The sequence below is a fragment of the Microplitis demolitor genome, chromosome 2 (assembly GCF_026212275.2).
Source record: "Microplitis demolitor isolate Queensland-Clemson2020A chromosome 2, iyMicDemo2.1a, whole genome shotgun sequence".
In the NCBI taxonomy this organism is placed as follows: Eukaryota; Metazoa; Arthropoda; class Insecta; order Hymenoptera; family Braconidae; genus Microplitis; species Microplitis demolitor.
Genome location: NC_068546.1, coordinates 18,648,864 through 18,669,970, shown reverse-complemented (window position 1 = coordinate 18,669,970; position 21,107 = coordinate 18,648,864). Strand labels below are relative to the sequence as shown.

Below are 21,107 nucleotides of genomic sequence, written 5' to 3'. Positions count from 1 at the left end.
TTACGCAGACAAAATACAACTATTTTGCTGATTTGAAATTCCCGCGAATTTTAAAATTCACAAAAACTTGCGACAGATGCCCGTTAGCGTTAATTCTGAAACAGGAGAGCCGCGAACAAAATATTAAATATATCTATATATTTATTACATATATGCATATATTTATATCAACAGTAGGATAAATACCAAAAAATATATATATCTATAATATTTATAGTGTCATAAAATGTATCGTTTGAATATAACTCAGTGCACACATGTCTCCAGTCGCAGAATCATCGTCGCCTCTCGAGCTTCTCTGAAATGTAATGAGTTTTAAATACTTTGAATTGAATAATTATATTATTCGCGCTCTTAGTTACGTATTCGAACGAGGCAGACTCGAGGAAATATTTGAGACGTCAAATAAAATTTATTAATTGAGTGCGTACATATAAATTGATCACAAACTTACACTTGTATCTCTAACTTGTGATAAATAAATACTAACATGAGGTTGCCAGGTGACAAATAACAAACGTTTGCTTGCCAATATTTGTAAGACACTTGTTTTGACAGGTAATTGAAGATTATAAAATTTTAATTAGTAATTATTAATTATACACTTATCTCTTTTGTTTGATTATCATCCAACCGGTTTATTTGAACGTAAATCATGACCTTGACACTCGCATCCGTATGTGACTTTTGACAGAATTTTATTTTAAATTTTTATTTATTTTCCTTTCACTGCAGAGTTATTTTAAGTATAATTTTAAATGGTTTTATTTTATTTGTTTGTAAATATATGGAATTGTTTATTTTACTGATCTATATCTAAATTTAGTATCACGTGTTTTAAATTACAAGCTAAGTATTTTATCATATGACAAGTACATATTAAATTGTTATGCAAATTATTTTACAATCATTTTTTTGCTCTTCAGACTTTGCACTTTTTTTTTTTACTAATCCAATTATTTTTTTTTTTATAATCATTAAAAATTAATTAATTACTTCGTGAAATTCATTAAATTATTTTTACTTCTATTTAATATTTCAAGCTTTCAATTTTAATAAATTAAAAAAAACAAAAAAAATTAATTACAAGTTTTTCTAATCAATTTCTAATTATTTTTCCTTAAACTCGAGATTAAAAATTTTTAATTAAAATAAAATAATCATCAAACTTTTAAAATTAATAATTTTACTGGATAAATTTATAAATCTCCAATTTATTTCTCATTAAAAAATCTTTAATTATTTTTAATCATCACAAATAATTATTTCCTCTAATTAAATAAATTAGTAAAGTTTACAGAAAAAAAAAAAAAAAAAAAAAAAAAACAATTCATTTAATTATAAAAAACCTGAATCATATAAAGACACCTTTTAATCATTTGAAATTTCCCATACGTCTATACCTACCTCAGAATCAAGTTCTGACGTCAAAACATTCATCTCTCTCTCTCCAAGTGACGTCACATAAGCGACGAATGCCAAAATCGATTCGTTCGAGCGCTTGATTTTAAATTAAATTTGTAACTCTCATTCCATCACGTTTTATTTTACTCAATTCTATTCTATTTCTACTTTTTTTTTATCTACAAATTTAACTCCACCTTCAAGTTCCAATAAAGTTAATATTTAAATTTAAAACTCAACATCAAAACATTTTTTTAAAAATTATTTATGGGCAAAAAAATAATACAGCCGCTAAATGCCAGTCGGTATTTGCTTTTTATCAAACAATATAAAGGTCATACAGGATAATAATATATGTTGTCGGAGAAATGGTTCATAAACATTTAGGTATTAATGCAAAATACCAGAGAAGAAAAAAAAGTTCGGCCCATCAACTATCTACTCACTCTCATCCACTTGAAATGTCAAAGGTTGCCGCGCATCTATCTGTTCACTTATACTTCGAATCCGTCTTTCCTTCACTTATTATTCTACGACAATTTTATCCCTTTACTTTCTATCTATACCATCCCAGCCCACCCCATTTCATCCCTTTACTACTTTTTTATTACACACATTATACGAAAGATATCTTTGAGACTTTGACATACAGCAACCCATCACTCTTTTTATCTCATACTGAACTTTTTTTTTTTTTTTTTTGTAAAAACTCCATGAGCTGAACTCAATTATCATTTTTTTTTCTGTTTACATTTTGCAATAAATTTTATGGATATATAAAAAATATATACAAAGTAATCCTAGCCTTGAAACACTTTGAAGGTATCTCTATTGGATATTTATTTGAAACTATTTTTATTCATACTTCGAGAGATTTAAAAACAAACTCAAAATATAAATTTGTAAAAAATGCATTTTTTAAAAATATCTGATGACTTTTAATTTTCATAACCGTCTTAAAAATTTATGAATTAATTTAAAAAAATTAAAACCTCAGTTGAAACGAAAGAAAAAATTACAGTTGTTATTTCTTAAGAGTTAAACAAAATTTGGTAATCAATTTCAGTCTAAAAAATTTGAAAATTTTAATTACAAAATTGACATGAAGAATTTACTGAAATTTATTTTTCAAATTTCTAACTCCCAATTTATATTAAAAATAAGTAATTTTGTTTCAAATCTATATCTCAGCTAAATTGCGCTTACGTTGCACGTTGTTCTTTTTTAAATTTAAGACCATTGTGAGATTCTCAGACAGTGCCTCCACTTTTTAAAAATTTTCAATGACTCAATTGTCATAAGGGTGTCAAAATTTTATCAATTGATTAAAAAAATTTAAAAGCTTAATTGAAAAAAAGGACAACATAGTAGTAATTTCGCCGAAGTATAGATTTCAAAAAAAATTACTTACAATTGATATCAATTGAGAGTTAAATGAAATTTAGAAAATAAAATTCAGTTAGAAGTTCTATACTCCAATAAGTCATTTATACAAAACGGTCCCAGAAATAGAATTTTTAAATTAGTCAATGACTATTCAAAATCGGTAAATTTTTTTGGCGGGTCTCTAAATTCATTCAAAAATGAGTGTGAATGTAACAGACAGATAAATTAAAAATTATGAATAAATAGAATTAATAATTGAAAATATAATATTTACTCCATTTATTTATAATTTTAAATTTGTCTGTCTGCTACATTCACACTTGCATTCAAAAAGTCAATTCAAGTGGAAATGGAAAATAAAGTGAAAACTGACTTCAATAATTAAGAATAATTAAAATGTATTATTATTTATGTTTATTTCTTGTGGTTTATTCCTCAAGATCGTTTGTTATTTCTTTTTTTTTTATAATTATTATTTGCACTGTGATAACGCGAATAAAAATTGTAAAATTTTGTAAATTGCAGAAATCGTTAAATAATTAAATAAAGAAAATCCTTATGTCCATTTTTTCATTCGAATTTTTAAATGTAGTAGGCTAAAATTTATTCAAAGTTTTTTTTTTAACTTTTAATTGGTAACAACTGTAAGTAATTTTTTTAAATTAACTAATGAAATTTGAATACGGTTATAACAGTTGAAAGACGTTTCAAATTTTTAAAACGTGGGGGGGGGGGGGTTGTCTGAGAATACCCTTTTTTTTTTTTAATTGATTGATAAAATTTTGATACGCTTATGACAGTTGAAAGTCATTGGAAATTTAAAAAAAAGGAGGGGGGACTGTGAATGGTATTAATTACTCGTAATCAATTAAAATAATATTTTAATTACTTTGTTAAATAAAAAAAAAATTAAATGGGCAAGAGTTTAATTAAATTACGAAGGAAATAACTGACGTTTAAATAATGCAGAGAGCAATAAAATTATCATCAAATTATTGTGGACAATATCGAAGTAAATGTTATGATAGAAATTATATAAAGAGACCTTGTGATAAAAAAATTAATCGTAGTCCTTGTACTGATGGAAGTCTTTCTCTTCCTAAATATCTTCAACCAGTAAATTGTGATTATAAAAATAATGATGCAGCGAAAGCCTCAGGTTATTCATTGTTGATAAAAATAAATAATTAAAAAAAAAAATTAATGTTCTTTTTTTTTTTTTTTTTAGTTATCAAATGTCGCGCAAAATTTTATCGTTTTTTATTAAAATATATATGTATATCTGGTATTATTATTGCCGGGATAGTGACGAAAATTAATTACGACGTAGAGAAAAGGTGTAGAGAAGCTCAAATGGCTCATAAATAATTTTTTTATTAAACCTTAACGTCGAAAAAATTTTCCAATAATTTATAAATTTTTTTTTTTTATTTATTAAATGTCAATTTTTTTTTCAGTATTTAGAAAAAAAAAAAGTTCAATTTTTAAATCTCACTGGACATGAAATAAATTTTTCTCAATTTATTCATCTCGTTATTTTTTTTTATCAGAAAAAAAAATTACTGGCAAGGAGAAAAATTTATTTTTTTTAATTTACATAGAAATTCATACATTTTTAATTAGATATATATTTTTGTTATATTAATTTTAGTCAATAAAATACTCGAAGGTATTAAAATCAAAATCTGTGCCAATCAAATATTTTAATTTAATTATAGAAATATTTATTTAGCTTTGGTCTTTTTTTTTCTACAGACTTTTTAAAATATATGTAGACAATTTATCTGAGAGCGAGTCTGGAGGTGGATTTTATAGAAATAAATAAACGGAGTAAAGTTGAGAAGAAAGAGTGTAAAGATAATTTAAGAAATGTAAGAAAATAATAAATAGTGTATCCCCTGGCAATTTGGAGCATCCAGTAAAAATCCTCGTATATTTTCTGGTATTCCTCTGTACACATTTAAGTGTACAGTACATAGTGCATCTGCGCGTCTGGAAACTTGCGATCAATAGAGAAGAAACATAACTGGAGAGCTAGAATTTCCCGTACCGGTGACATTGTAATTGTCTGAAATAATTATTTAAAAAATTAAATTTAAACCCAGCGGCTTTATCTCAACACGTTATAATTATCACCAGCATACTAAACTATCACCCCATTCATATTTACCACTTACCCTTAAAAAAAATTTATTTTTATATTTTTCACAGTCTACGGCGCATTTGCTCGTTGTCATCGTACTGGAATAAGCGCCCAGGGTGATAGAGTGAGAGTAGAAGAACCAGACAAAGAGCTTTTACGGTTATAATAATAATAACAATAATATTAATAATAACAATAGTGTGTAATAATAAAAAAAAGGCGCAAGCGCAGGAAAAAATCCCGAGCCACGAGCTGGATGATCGGGCGCGCGATTTCTCAGCAATCGCGAGGGTGTCCTCGGACAGACAACAACGGGTTTATTTAATTTACCTTTCTATCAATCTTCGTCATCATCATCATCATCATCATCATCGTTATCACTATCAATATCATTACCGACCACTATCACGTTGATAGTCATCAGTTTACTAATTAGTCAACCGCTTAAATTCGCCAGTGCGTGCTAATAGTAAAATCCTAAAATAAAATAATAATTATTAAGTTATTTAATGAAAATAAAATAGTAGATTTTTAAAAATAACCAAACAATGAATTTATAAAAAAATAATTGTGTGATTTTTATTACGAGGTCGATTTTGAATTGAGTATCTTGAATTGTAGGACAAGGTAAATAGGTTTTAAAAAATATCTAGCATAAAGAAGCGCTTGTGGAAACTCGTTCAGACACGGCTGATGCACTTTATGCGCTTCTTTATTACTTTTATATTTTTTATTACCACTAAATATATATATCTGTTATTGTTATTGTTATAATAAATGGATTTTTTGTTATAGAAATGTTAGACTGATAACAAGGAGCGACAGTAACGAGGAAAACATGCTTATTAAGGAGTACAGGATACCACTTCCTCTTACTGTTGAGGAATACCGAATCGCTCAGCTTTATATGATAGCAGTAAGTAGTGATAAATATTTATAAATAAATATATTAAGTATAATAAATAATTATTTAATGTAAATATTTAGAAAAAATCACGCGAAGAAAGCAAGGGCGTTGGTAGCGGAGTCGAGATAAAAGTTAATGAACCCTACAAAGATGGACCCGGAGGAAACGGACAGTATACTCATAAAATTTATCATGTAGGAAGTCATTTACCTGGTTGGTTTAAGAGTTTATTACCTAAAACAGCGTTACAGACCCAGGAGGAAGCTTGGAATGCTTATCCTTACACAAAAACACGTTACACGTGTCCATTTGTTGAAAAATTTTCCGTTGAAATAGAAACGTATTATTTTCCTGACAACGGACATCAAGAAAATGTATTTAAATTGTCTGGTAGTGATTTACGTAATAGAATTGTCGATGTTATTGATGTGGTTAAGGATCAGCTTGTTGGTACGGATTACGTTAAAGAGGAAGACCCAACGTTGTATGTGTCGGAGAAAACCGGACGTGGACCGCTCACTGAGACGTGGCTTGAAGATTATTGGGCAGAAGTTAAAGTAATTGTTGTTGCTATCATAAAAGACTTTTTGTTTATTGTTATTTATATTTAAAATAATTTTATCTGTAGGGAAAATCACAACCTACGGCATCGGGGAAGTCACTGATGTGCGCTTACAAACTTTGTAAGGTCGAGTTCCGTTACTGGGGCATGCAGACCAAACTGGAGAAATTTATTCACGATGTGGGTCAGTATAAATGCTTTTGATAATAGCAATATAAATAAATGACAGTCGTTGTGTTATTATGTAACAATGATAATGTTTTTTTGTTGTATCACAGCATTACGGAAAACTATGGTACGAGCGCATCGTCAAGCGTGGGCATGGCAGGATGAATGGATAGGACTGACAATGGAGGACATAAGAGAAATAGAAAGAGAAACACAATTGGCATTACAGCGAAAAATGGCAGCCGCTGAAGCCGCTGAACGTGGGGAGACTATCGATGGCTACGAGGATGACCACAATGATAATAATGGAGCGGTATCGACTCCTCAGGATCCAACAGACGTTGCTAAAACACTGGCCGCGACTTTGGGTAGCATTGAGAAAAATGAAGACCCTCAAAGCCCCCCGTCCATTCGAAAACCTTCAGACATTCCTGTCATCAATACCGCTCGTAGTTCTGAAGGTGACATAAGTCCCGAGGACTCTCCTACTGCCGTCTTAGCGCCCAGGTAATTTTTTTTTTTAAATATTTAATTGCTCGTTCCGAAGTTTTCAAAAAAATCACTTCGTATACGGAGTAAATCGGGAGTTTGTTTTTTCAGCGGAGTAATTTTTGAGTGATTTAGATTTAATTTAAATCCGCATTTACTCCGCTAATTTTTTACATTGTAAATAAAATAAAATTTTTAAATTCATTTGTTAAATAAAATAATTTAGTTTGAAGATCGAAGATAAAGCGGAAAGTAAAACAGTTTGGAAGCACAGCAGTCATTCAATGCACTCGCCCAGTTCCGCGAAGAGCTTCGACATCCAAATTGCTAATTGGCGCATGGAGAGCATCGTCCGTGAATCTGAATCGGGAAGCGAGGATGAATTTTTTGATTGCCAAGGTATCGTATGTTTTTTTTTTATCTTTGCTCTATAGTTTTATAAAAGCAAGTAAGCAACCGTGTGATTTATAATTAAGTTAAAATTTAATTGTTACTGGTGAAAGCTAAAGCATGGGCGTTGAGTAGTGCCGATCGATATGTCTATTCTTCATCCACATCATATAATTTTATTACTTTAACTGACATCAGACATTGTCTGGCAAATAAATAAATGTATATTTATGTGTCTCTATATCTGTCTACGTCAATGTCATGATTAATGAGCGATGATTGATTGATTTAGTGAATTAATTATCAGCACAATTGCGTGGTAAAAAAAAATGAACCGGATCTTTAAAAATAAACCGCCGTGTCTTGTCAATTATTATTTTTTTTTGTTATTAAACTTCTCAGTAGCCTCTTTAATCGATGAAGCACAAGGAGATTCTGTTATTAGCTGCCTGCTCTATAGTTTTCTTTGTTTATTTTTTTTTTTTTTATGTCTTCTATCTCTTGCACAGCCGCTGGGATTGTTGTACCTGAGATACGCACAGGTAGGTCAATTAGATCGCACGAGAGCATGCGCTTAAGTGGTCAGATAATAATTAATGTTTTTTTTACGACGACATATAAAAAAATATGTGTTAGTCTACTCTACTTAAAGCTCTTAAGCCGGGCGGACTATAAATAAGACAAGACTAATGACAAGTTAAATTTTTAACAGAAGACTTTGGTGACAATACATCTCTGGCCAAGTGGAGCTCGCTGGACCTCTTAAATGACAAAGAAGACTCGCTTTTACCCACGGTACCAACATCCTCAGCTGGAGTGTCTTCTAGCAAACGAAACGACAGTATATTTTCTCACTCGTATCTCCAGCGGGTCGCGAGTGAACGAAGCGGCAAAAGAATTCACATACGACCGTCAGCAAGCATAGATCTGTCATGTCCAGCGTCACCGCAACACTCGCCGACTCATCAGCCCTGTCGTACAACTGTTCTGCTGATAGTCATGCACGCTGGCAGTGTCCTCGACGCCAATGTTGATTTATCCGCTAAAAAATCTGACATCACGACATTCCGCGGTGCCTTTGAATCTGTTATGCGTCAGCATTATCCCAGTGTCGTTGGACATATCGCCATAAGATTTGTCTCATGTCCATCAATATGCACTGAAGGTCTTGGTATTTTATCCAGTTTAAGTCCTTACAGCTTTGATGTATCGCCGTCTTGTGTTGACTCTCCCCAAGTTACCAATGACACCATTCCCATAGGATCAATTCCTCTGTTAGCTTGCTCATCATCCGACTATCAAGACGCTGTGTCGAAAATAATAACCGGCGCAAACCAAGTATTTGCCGAATTTATTAAGTCTGAAGAAGGCCGCGGTTTCGCGGGTCAAATATCTTTCATAGGTGACTCTGTTGGTTCGATATTAACTTACGACGCGCTATGCCGCTCTGTACAGTATCAATCCCGTCACGATAGTGAAAATAGTATATTAGAAAACGACAATCAAAATGCTGGTGATAATAGCCTCGGGAGTTGTGAAGACGGTAAACATTTAACCGCACCTTTACCAAGAAGACGTTCCTCATCAACGAGTGACTCGTCACAATGTAAACTTGAGTTTGACGTAAGCGAATTCTTTATGTTCGGTAGTCCACTGGCGCTAGTACTTGCCTATCGTAAAATATCCTCGAGCAATGACAAAAGTACTGTGATACCAAGACCACTTGTCAATCAAGTCTACAATCTATTTCATCCAACTGATCCAGTTGCCGCTCGCTTGGAGCCTCTTATTTCCGCGCGATTCTCCCAGTTGCCTCCGGTCAACGTCGCACGCTATCAAAAATATCCACTAGGCAACGGACAACCTTATCATTTACGTAAGTTTTAAAGATAGCACTTTTTTTAACTACAATTATTGCTATATATATTGTATTTTACTATATATATTAAGGTGACTCAAAAAAGCCGACTTTATTTTTGTATTCGAGTCTCATTTGAAAATTTTTTGGTCTCAGATATTTTAAGAACCCTCTTTAAAAATCAGATCGATAAAAATTTTTAAGAGGTCGCTTGGGAAATTCGTAAATTTAAAAAATGATTGAATTTCGGATTTTTTTTTTTTTTTTTTTTTTTTGATTTTTTCTTTTTCGGGACGGAAATATTTTATATCTGTAAAGTCAATGTCATGCTGAAAATTTTAGCTCAAAATATAGATTTTTAAACGTTGCTCAAAAATTTTTGATATTAACTCATAATAGGTAGCTAATACTTTGAATTTATTTTTGTATTTTTTTTTTATAATTCAATTACTATCATTTCACTAAAGTATAACTGTTGCACAACCGAAAGTATAGTGGACAGTTTTAACAATAAAATTTGGTAAGTTTTGAATAATCGAAAAAACTTAAAAATTGAATAAAAAAATGAAACGTATGTAAATGACTTTTTCTGTCTCGGGTTATAATTTTATTCACTATGATATAAATTTAAGGTGAAAAAATTGAGATGTTTTAAGGGGGACCACTAATGTGATTGCCTGAAAAAACAATAATTTTTGGGAATTTTTTTAAAGAAAACTACTGCATGGAATATTTTAATGTTTTAAGGGTATATTTGTAGATATATAATAAGTACAAGATAAAATTTTTGGACCAAAAAATTCAAAATTCACCGAGTTATTCACAATTTCCCGCTCAAAAAAAAGTCCCCGCTGCTGCAGTGATGGCGAAGTTTTTTAAAAAAATTTCAAATTTTAAGCGAAAATTTGATCATTTTTGGCGTGCCAAAATTACGTTTTTGATTCGATTAAAAAATTGGAGGTTCATAGTACGTAGAAACATTTATCAAAGGAACTGCAATTCAAATCAAATCGATCGGATAATTTGTCTTCGAGTTATAGATGCAGCAATTTTGAAAAATGTATTTTCGAGAACAGATAAGCAGCTGCTCTTTAGATGGCTGTAACTCAAAAAAACTATTTGAGATATAGACTTTAAATTTTAGTATGTTATTTTTGAAGGTATAGACTATCGAAATATGCAAAAAAGAACTAATTTTTTCAAAATTTCACACTAGTGGTCCCCCTTCATATTCAAGGGTGGTCGCTCGAAAACGTCCAAAAGACAGCACTCGGAAAGATTTTAAATTCTTGAGCGAGGTTTGAATATTCAAATTTTGGGCTTATATTTTTCAGCGTTGATTTTCATTGCTGACACGGGAAAGAAAAAAATTAGAAAAAAAATTCTAATTTCAATCATTTTGAAATTTTTAAAATTTGTGAGCGACCTCTTAAAAAGTTTTTATCGAGTTGATTTTCGGAGAGGGTTCTAAAAATATGTTGAATCAACAATTTTTTATGCGACTCGAAAACAAAAAAAAAGTCAGTTTTTTTTGGGTAACCCTAATATTTATACATCAATTTATATATTTTATATATTTTCACATCAATTTAAACAGTCGAAGCCATTCAAACAAACCCACAATTGTTTACTGATGGATTGAATGCTCCAAACACTCCACTCCACCATTTACGAAGAATGTCTGATATATCGATCCAAAGCACTATGTCAGGTCTTATTGATAATGTACCTTTGCAAGCAGTTTCTTCATGTAAGTTTTAAATAAATTTATATTCCAGCATTTCTGCACCCTTCAACAAAACTTTTACAATCATTTTTTATCTGAAAAAATAACTTGTCCCGAAGGCCATAACTTTGCCTATCAACGTACTCAAATAAAAAGACGAAAAGAAAAAAAAATATGTGCATTTTAAAGCTTCTACTTATTTAAATTTTTAAAATAATCTTTACATGTTAAAAGTCATGAGAGAGAGCAAAAACATCTGAAATATGTTAACTTTTTTTTTAAATTATAAATTTTCGAATATTCAATTTTAATTGTAATACTTTATTTTAAATTCACATAATAAATTACTAATTTTTTTACAATAATTATTTAACTTTAGAGCGTTTGAATAATTTAAATTTTCCCAATTGTTTGAGAATGCGAGTTATTAAAACTACGGTAATTTTTTTCACTACTATTTTTCGCGCGGTTTGCTTTTATTTTATTAAGAAGAGTCGTCACTTTTTTTTATCTTTCGCTCTCAAGTGAACAATACTATCCAGGTTGAACTTGCACAATAAATGAAAACTTTATCCTTTTGAGCAAATAAAAATTAAAAAAAAAAAGAAATAAAGACCTAGATTGCAAAATTATTGAGTATTGAATCAAGCCTCGAGCTTTATTTTACTTTACTAAAGTTTTTGTTTGCGAGAAAAGCTTTGACAAAAATAACTTAATTCCGTCTTAAATAAAACTCATAATTAGTTTTTATAAAGTACTTGAAAAGTTAACTGATGAGTGCGCAGAGTTTTATAGCGATGATTGATGATAAATGATCCTTGGATTTAATACTTGATAAACTTTCAGTAACACACAAGTGGTGGGGAAATAAAAGAATAGATTACGCACTCTACTGCCCAGAAGGTCTTGCAAACTTTCCAACAAACGCATTACCACATTTATTCCACGCAAGTTACTGGGAGTCATCAGACGTCATTGCCTTCATATTAAGACAAATCGGTAGATTTGACTTGCCGATGCTCGGTGGCGAAGAAAAAGATTTAGCTTGTTTCCGTCCAGGTCAACCGAGAGAAAAGTGGAATAAAAAACGAACCTCTGTTAAACTTAAGGTAAACTTTATTAATTAGCAGTATAATACAAATAAAAGATAAGTAGTACCGGTACTAAGGAAAGTAATCGATGCCCTGTATGATATTTTCAGAATGTCGCCGCGAATCATCGAGCAAATGACGTAATTGTACGCGAAGGCGCACCGCAAATATTGATCGCGCGATTTATGTACAGTCCCATAGATGTTATCGCATTGACTGGTAAGTGAGCAATTGATCAGTGGTGAAATCTTCTAGTAGTTTGTCATCAATAATCTGCTTGTAAATAATTAATGTGTCGTGTTTAATGATTGATGTACCGTCAGGTGAAAAAGTTGACATCCATGTGATGAAAGATGCACCCGCTGGAGAATGGACATATCTATCAACAGAAGTAACAGATAAAAATGGTCGAATCACTTACAGAATTCCTGATGACAAAGCATTGTCTTATGGTCTCTATCCTATTAAAATGGTTGTGAGGTAATTAAATAAAATAATAATGAGTAAGGTACCGGCGGGTAATAAGGCCTAGCTAAGGAAGATTTTGAATAGAATCGAAAATATTGCATTTAATTATCGAAATGTATCATTAATCTTTATTTCAATACATTAGCCATAAAATGTAATGAAGTAATGGTAATTTTTACCATAAACAAACTCAAAATTATACTTTTACAAAAACCATACGAATAGGCCTTATTTTACTGCGGTAGGGTAATAAGGCCTACGGGTTAAACAAACTGGAATAGTTTAACTATACTTAATAAAATTGGTATTAGAGATGAATCATCACTTAAATTTAGCAACAATACTTTTTAAGAATCAGAATAGATTGTTTTGCTCAACAGCACTTAAAATTATCAGTATCCTGTTTAAGAGTCAGAAGACTAAATTGTTTTTTATAATTTCTTCTGCGCTACGACAGCATATGACGGATTATGAAATATAGAAGACAGGGAACGTGGTATCGAGGCTCTATAAATTTGTCGTAGCATCTCTATGCAAGAACCTTCTACTAGAGTAGCCTTTAGCGGAGGCGATTATTTTAAATATCATTTCTATCACTGAGGCCTTATTACCCGCGGGTATCTTATACTGTAAAAAATCACCGGGGTAAGTCCAAGCGGTGTAGGTGTTAAAATCGGCGGTGTTACATTTCAACACCAAAAGCGGTGTGAAAATAACTCCGCCGCTGGTGTAAATATTCTAGACCGGTGTTAAAATAATGCCGCCGCTGTTGTAGATATTCTTTACCGGTGTTAAAATATTTTACTTTGTGAATATTTTTACTTACTCGATCACTATACTTGTTAATAAATGATATTTTTTATTAATTTTCATAAAGAACTTACATTTTTTGTGTTTTATAATCTTTAAAGTTAATACTCCAAGCGGACGCAGTTTACCCCGCTTTTACACCGGTTTAACATCGATATTTTAACTGAATTACACCGGTGTAATTTCATTTTAACATCAGGCGGAGTTAAAATGAATCCATTTTTAACACCGCTCTTTTTACAGAGTAGTAAATTTTTAAATAACTATTTTAATAAAATAATTACAGAGGCGATCATACATCTGTTGATTTTTTTATGGCGGTAATACCCCCGAATACTGAGTGTGTGGTATTTAGTATCGACGGATCATTTACTGCAAGTATGAGCGTGACGGGAAGAGATCCCAAAGTCCGTGCTGGTGCTGTTGATGTTGTCAGGTAATTAAATATTTAAAATAATTTTGTAATTATATTAATTAAATAAATCGTAAGACATATAATTATTTATAGACACTGGCAAGAGCTCGGGTATCTCATAATCTACATAACAGCGCGACCAGATATGCAGCAACAGAAAGTTGTGTCCTGGTTATCGCAGCACAACTTCCCACACGGTCTAGTCTCATTTGCGGACGGTCTCTCCCGAGATCCTCTGGGTCACAAAGCCGCGTACTTGAACAATCTGATACAAGAGCACGGAGTAATAATTCACCAGGCGTACGGTAGCAGTAAAGACATTGCCGTTTACACGGCAGTAAATCTTAAACCGCGTCAGATAGTAATAGTCGGTAAAGTGTCCAAGAAACATCAGTCACTGGCGACTGTTTTAAGTGAAGGGTATGCAGCTCATTTAACTCAACTACAGGCTTACGGAGGATCAAGACCTGCTCAGGGTAACGCGAGAATGGTGATCCCACGCGGGCAATTTGGTCTCCCGGGTTTAAACTCCTCTTTGCGGCGAAGAAGGTAAGCCTTTTATTATTTATATTCTACAATTTATAGGGAATTAGTCTTGTTAATTTTAAATTCGTCTTCGAAATGATGTGAACTGATAAATCGCGGGTATGCTGTTGTTATGTATCGCTTGTTTTTATTTTACTTTATTACTTTCAGCTAATCAGTAATGGTTCACATTATTTTGATACTTAAAGAATATATCGGTAGCCGTAGGTAGTTAATATTTTTTCAGTAAAACGCGTGCGAATACGAGCCACGGCTCTATTTTTCCAGTAAGGAGACAACGGTCAGCTCACCAGCTCGCAACAACGTGTACTTAAAGCGGAAAGTCTACCTTACCCACAACTAACACACGTCTAATTATATCTACCTACAATTTACTCACTTACATTGGTAATTATCTCTCACCTCTCTGTCTCTCTCTCTTTCTCTGTCTCTATTTCTCTCTCTTTTCTTTTTATCTTTCTCTTACTCGTACCCCATCTCTCTCTAGCTCAATTATAAACCCAGTGATCTTGATCTTAATTAATAATAATAATCTGATGAATAAAATAAAAGTTTTCCCAAGCACTCGTCGTCCTAATCACCATCTGTCAACTACTTATCACTCCGACACACCAAATGAGTCTTAAACCCTCGCTAATTGCCCGATAAATGTCTTTCTAGAGCTGGCACCCGCACTTTGGCAGTCTGGTAGACTTAAACCGAGAATAAAAATTTTAAATAATAAATATATATGTACATATATATTTATTTATTAAATTAAATAAACCGGTGAAAGTAATCCTGAGGTGTCCTGTGCCCAATTCCTGCGGCCTTTTCTACCACATCTTCACTAGCTCTAGCAAGATTACGACCACGAGCTTACCCTCTAGATATTTTATTTTAAATATCGGCTGACTGATAGGAATAAGGTTTAAAAAATTATTGGGTTACAGGTACCTGCTCTGAAGATTTGTTGCAATGTCGCGAGTCGATGTTAATAATCGCTCACGACAAGAGCGACAACCTACATCACATTCCACAATCAGAATTATTATTTTATCGACAGCAATGATAATATCCAGAATTTATGCACGAATACGACTGAGAGCTAGTCGTTGGTGTGGAAATAATAATTCCCATTCGTTTGATTCCTGATGATCATGATGGTGATGATGATGATGATGATGATGATGATGATGATGATGATGATGATGATGACAATATTTATGAGATGATGATGTGTTCCAACAAATAATGAGGCGATTGGTCGCGATGATTTTGCGAGCAAGGTAAAGATGCCCGTGCGCGTCTACCAAAAAAACTGAACAAAATTGACTAAAAAAAAAAAATTATGTACGTATATATTAGGGGCGTCGTTAAAAATTAAATTTTCTCAGGCGCACCATAAAAGCTTCTTTTTAGTGAAAAAATACATGGGAAATTGTGTTTTTTCTTTTTAGCAAAAAGAACATGTGCCTCAAGATTGAAGTTCATTTTTTGATACAATCGCGGTTTTTTTTTAAATCTCATGAAATATGCAAATTAAAGGCAAAAAGCATAGGGAAAATTTTGTAGGAAATTAAATTTTTGACAAAAAAGTTCATGTTTTTTTTTTTTTTTTTTTTATAAATGTGTATTTAAGAAAATATTTTTAAAAAACTATTTTTAGATCTGATGAATTGAGCGTTTTAAGGATTACTAATGTTGAAAATAACATTTTTCTAAGTATATAGAAACTATAACAAGCATTGATGATTGATATGTTTCGAATTACAAAATTGTCTATATTTAAGAAAAAACATTATTTTCAACATTCGTCATTCTTTAAATGCGCAATTGATAAAATCTAAAAAGTTTTTTAAACATATCTTAATAAATACACATTTTATAAAAAAAAATGAAAATGACCTTTTTTGTCAAGAATTTAATTTCCTACAAAATTGTTCCTATGATTTTTTTCTTTAATCTGCATTTTTGATGAGATATTTAAAAAAACCGCGATTGTATCGAAAATTGAACTTTGATCGTCCTGGGGCACGTGTTCTTTTTACTTAAAAAGAAAAAATTAAATTCCCCGCGTATTTTTGCACTAAAATGAAGCTTTTTATGGTGCGCCTGAGAAAATTTAATTTTTAACGACCACTGTAATATATATTTTTAAAAAATTGTGTTAGGAATTAGATTGAATGTACCATATGTGTTTAGAAACAATGTAATGGACATGCTAACAGTGCTTATCATGATTTACCGCCGGTTAATCTTGCTTGCACGATTATCGTTACAATCCTGCACGATGATAAAAAAAAAAAAAAAAAAAAAAAAAACATACACTAGATGTGAATGCGATTGCCCGATGGGTATTTGACGCCTCGGATATTTTGTCAGTATCTTCTTCGTTTACTCTGGCTTGCGCTTAACATTTTGATATCTCCCTGGCTTTTAAAACACCGTTGACAAATATAATATAATACTCATATTTATATAATACCACCGCCACACCATACACCAAACATAGAACACTGAAAACAAAAGTTTAATTGTTTTTTATATGGTCCTAGAAATAATATTTATCTTATAAATCATTCGTACTGCGTACTTCTCTTTCATTTATCATTATCTCATTGTCTACTGCTTTACTTTGTGTTTTTAATTATTTAATAACAATGATTACTTATTTTTGAAATAACAACAATAACGAAAAGTCTATTAACGACGAAGAAGCTTTTATTGACATTATTTAATTATATAAATTATGTCTAACAAAGTTATGAAAGCTGCACTGCTGCTTCTTTGCACAATGATGATTCTTTAATTATTTTTTTTCAAGTATCAAGTGATTGATTGATAGAAGTTAAAAGACCCAATGTCCGATTACTTCATCAGACCTCTAATTAAATTAAAAAATCATTAAATAAATTATCAAAAGTATGATTTTTATTTTTCATATTTTTATCAAAATTTTGAATATTTAAATTTTTTTCACGGAAACGGTAATTTGGCTATTTAAAAAAAAAAATTATTTATACATAATTGTATGCAAGTAATAAGTAATTACATTTTTTTTTTAATTTTATAATCTAGATAAAAAAATTTTAATCAATTTATCAAGGAGGGAAAGGAGTCTGAGATACAAAAAAAGACCGTATTTTTGTCATTTTATTTTATCAGAGTACTTTCGATATTAAAATTCTTAAAGTTTGTGACATTATTAAGCATCATTTTAAGAATATTCTGCTAAATTTTAATAAAAAAATATTAAAAAATAAGCCAGTGGCAGTAGGGAGAGACGAGTCACTTTAAAAAAAAAGTCTCCATGCCGTAGGCAGGATAACTCATGACTGCCTCATCTGAAATCACAAAACGAAAAACATTTCTTGAGTACATAAGTTTATCTTGGATTTGAACGAAGGAATAAACAAAATATTCATTTTTGAATTTTTGGTAAAGGTGCAATCGAAAAACTCTGATTTTTATCAAAAATTGCTCCTTTCATTTAATTGAAAAATGAGTAGTTATTGAAAAAAAAAATCTTTCGTTCAGATCTAAGATAAACGTGTGATCTAAAGAAATCTTTTTGGTTTATTGATTTCAGATGAAGCAGTCATGAGTTATCCTGTCTACATCATGGAGACTTTTTTTTTTAAGTGACTCGTCTCTCCCTACCACCATTGGCGTATTTTTCAATATTTTTTTATAAAAATTTATCAGAATATTCTTGAAATGATGCTTAATAATGTCGCAAATTTTAAGAATTTCAGTAAAGAAGGTACTCTGAAAAAAAAAATCACAAAAATATCCTCTTTTCTTTGTATCTCAGACCCCTTTCTCCCTAAAATGATAAACATTTTTTTTTACACTGAGGACAGAAATTAATTTTCTATATTTTATCACGAAAATTAATCGGCAAGATGTCTATGTTTGATTGGGCATTGGATCTATTACTTTATAATATACATAATTAATAATGACTTACTGAATTATTTATATATTTATTGCTATGTCAGTGGGTTTATTAATAATAATACTCGTTCAATAGTTCTTTTAGGACAGCGAAACGTACCATATCATCACCAATGATTCCAAACAAATCAGAACAACTGGAACGGAGTACAAGTGTCGGTCCAGCATCAAGAAGATCATCGCCGCCTCTTACTAGACCACCAGCTTCTGATAAACTCTGACGATTTGCTCGCTGTCGCTCCTTTTTCGAGCCGCGGCAGTGATAATTTATTATTTTCTTACGGATTATGACTTTATTATTTTAATTGCTTACATAAACAATAAAAAATAAAAAAACGAACAAAATAAAATAAAAAATAAGATAAAACAAGAATTTAATTTTATCATCGGATTAGTCCAAGGTTGTAACGAACAATTTAAGGAACAAACATTTGGGAAAGTAATTGTGATTAAATAATAAATATTATATTTAATGATAAATATATATACATCTATATATATATATATATATATATATATATATATATATATATATTATATATATGATTATATATTATTTATACAATTAAATCGAGCTCAATGTTGTCATTCTCCGATCTCCGGTCTGCCCAGTGCATAGTTTATTTTTTATACAGCCATACAAGTATTCCGGAATCAGCTTAATGTTAAATAAATAAATATATATATATATATAATATAATATACAATATATAATATCTTATCTGACATGACATATTAAATAGAGTGATAATTATTTTTCGGTATAAACGGGGGAATTATTGTTAAAATATTGTTACCTGACTCCTCTGTTGAGACTTTGATGAGCAAATATATATGTGGATATTTATTATTAACGATATATGAATATATTATCGATTATTATTAAGTGTAATAAAGTATTTTATGTGATAAGAGTAATAATATTTTTGTTAGGATACCGAATCGACGTTAAATATTTTATTGTTTATGTATATTGATGTTGTGTATATATATATGGTGAACTAGATTGAATATTTGATTGTAATTTTAATTATTATTATTATTATAAGATATGGACTTATTATTAAAAATAATAATATATATGTATATTGTCAATCAATAATTGTTTTAGACTGATATATATGACGTTGCCTGATGTTTTATTTTAAAATTTAGCGGCTAATTTATTTCTTGTGAATAATGATAAGCAATTGTGTGTATTATAAATATTATATTCTTTCGACATGAAAACAAATCAATTTAAAATAAATAAATCATTGTTGTATATCTAATTATTGTTGGTGTTTATATTTATTTCATTAATTTTTTTTAAATTTAAATTCACGAAAAATTATTTTTTATAAAATTTATAAATGAATACTGCGGAGGTGGATCTCTCTGGGTGATTATGGAAAGGATCAAAAGTAAGACCAAAAGAGTAATTTTAAACTGATATTTATGGTGAAAATTAGTGATTATGGTGTTTATTATATTATTGTTATTTTTTATTATTTTTGTTGTTGACTCTGACAGATTGAGTTTTACCGGAAAAGGTAAAAGCCCCTATACCCGCTCATTTTTCATTGGAGTGAAATTAAACCACTCAATATAAATTAATAAATAAAATAAAAAACCATATTTTTTTTATAGTTATTTTTTGAAGCTTCGAGTATTAGAATAATATTTTAGTTTGAAGAATAATATTGATAATTAATTATTATTAGTTTTTTAAATAAGGTTCTTGAGTGCACCCATAGTCGCTCACTAATAGTTGTGATGTACCATTACTCGATCAACATATGACCCTATAGTCGCTCAAAGACAATATAAATTAAACTACGATAAATTTATTGATTTGGACAATAATTCATAAATTATACTACTTTATTTTTTCATAATATAAAATGTCATAAATTTTAAAAATGTATTTAATAAGAAAGTTATAACAATTCTTAAAAAATTTAACGAAATCTAAATTTAATCTAACGAATGAACGTCAAAGTAAAAAATGCCCGGCTATGCGCGATTTTGAAAGCAGTCATTTAATTTAAATTTATAATCTATTTTAAAATAATTTGATACGTGATATTTTAATATATTTGAATTCACAAACAATTATTTATCGATAACAATATTTTTAGTTGTAATTTTTTTTTATAAAAATTATAAAAAAAGGCCTTAAACAGTTAAAGTGAGCGACTAATAGAGCGGGTAGGGACTTTTACTTTACAAAAATTTATATTTATCTTCGTGATATCATAGTTGTTATTAATTTAGCATAACATTTTACACTTATGATTTAAATTGTAAAATTGCCGTGGACGTTAGTAAATAAATAAAAATTTCTTATGTGATTTAAATAATTTGTTTTCATGCATCGTTTGCATTGGAAGTTATTAATAACTCAAAAAATAAACAAATAAATGTTTTAAATAAAAAAAAAATGACAAATTTATTCTATAAATGTTTTTTTAAATTAAATTTACGAAAATTAATTTTTTATAAAATTTCTATTAAAAAATAATAAAAAAATTTCTTATGTGATTTTAAATAATTTTTAAAAATTAATTATTTTTATTGGGAGTTATTAATAACTTAGAAAATAAACAAACAAATATTTTAAATCAAATAAAAAAAAAAAAAAAAGATTAAATAAAAAAAATGGTTCAAAGATAAAAATAAAATAAAGTAATTATGAAAATCAAGGTAATAAAAAAAAAAGAAAATAATAAGATAACTGTTACGATGCTAAGTTGTCAAGTAAATATTTAGTAAAGATAAAGTTTATTAGCGTTCTTAGTAACGGTAGTAGTAATTTACCACAGA

At 29.9% G+C, this 21,107-nt stretch overlaps 1 protein-coding gene and 1 long non-coding RNA gene across 8 annotated transcripts; one reads left to right on the top strand and one right to left on the bottom strand.

The window, feature by feature from the left end:
- The first annotated feature begins 226 nt into the window (after window positions 1–226).
- Window positions 227–19,455, top strand: LOC103568466 (protein retinal degeneration B). Of its 7 annotated transcripts, XR_001345143.2 has the most exons (16): window positions 227–558; window positions 5,729–5,849; window positions 5,921–6,397; window positions 6,469–6,586; window positions 6,681–7,077; window positions 7,286–7,458; window positions 8,162–9,325; window positions 10,905–11,057; window positions 11,880–12,142; window positions 12,235–12,343; window positions 12,448–12,604; window positions 13,689–13,838; window positions 13,911–14,366; window positions 14,590–14,750; window positions 15,296–15,631; window positions 18,379–18,463. XR_001345143.2 is itself a non-coding variant. In XM_008545339.2 (14 exons), exons 2-14 carry the CDS (start codon window positions 5,772–5,774, stop codon window positions 18,521–18,523), a joined length of 3,840 nt encoding a protein of 1,279 aa, XP_008543561.1. In that variant the 5' UTR covers window positions 227–423; window positions 5,729–5,771; the 3' UTR covers window positions 18,524–19,455. The 7 variants fall into 7 exon arrangements, 4 of the variants coding, with proteins under 4 accessions (XP_008543561.1, XP_008543560.1, XP_008543563.1 ...); XR_001345144.2 differs by lacking the exon at window positions 14,590–14,750; XR_001345142.2 differs by having other exon boundaries at window positions 14,590–15,631.
- Window positions 4,529–18,485, bottom strand: LOC128669001 (uncharacterized). The gene is made up of 4 exons (XR_008404551.1): window positions 18,403–18,485; window positions 5,264–5,410; window positions 4,968–5,084; window positions 4,529–4,858 (listed from the first exon to the last, which is right to left on the bottom strand). It is a non-coding gene; the product is annotated as an uncharacterized LOC128669001 (long non-coding RNA).
- Window positions 19,456–21,107: the final 1,652 nt, after the last annotated feature.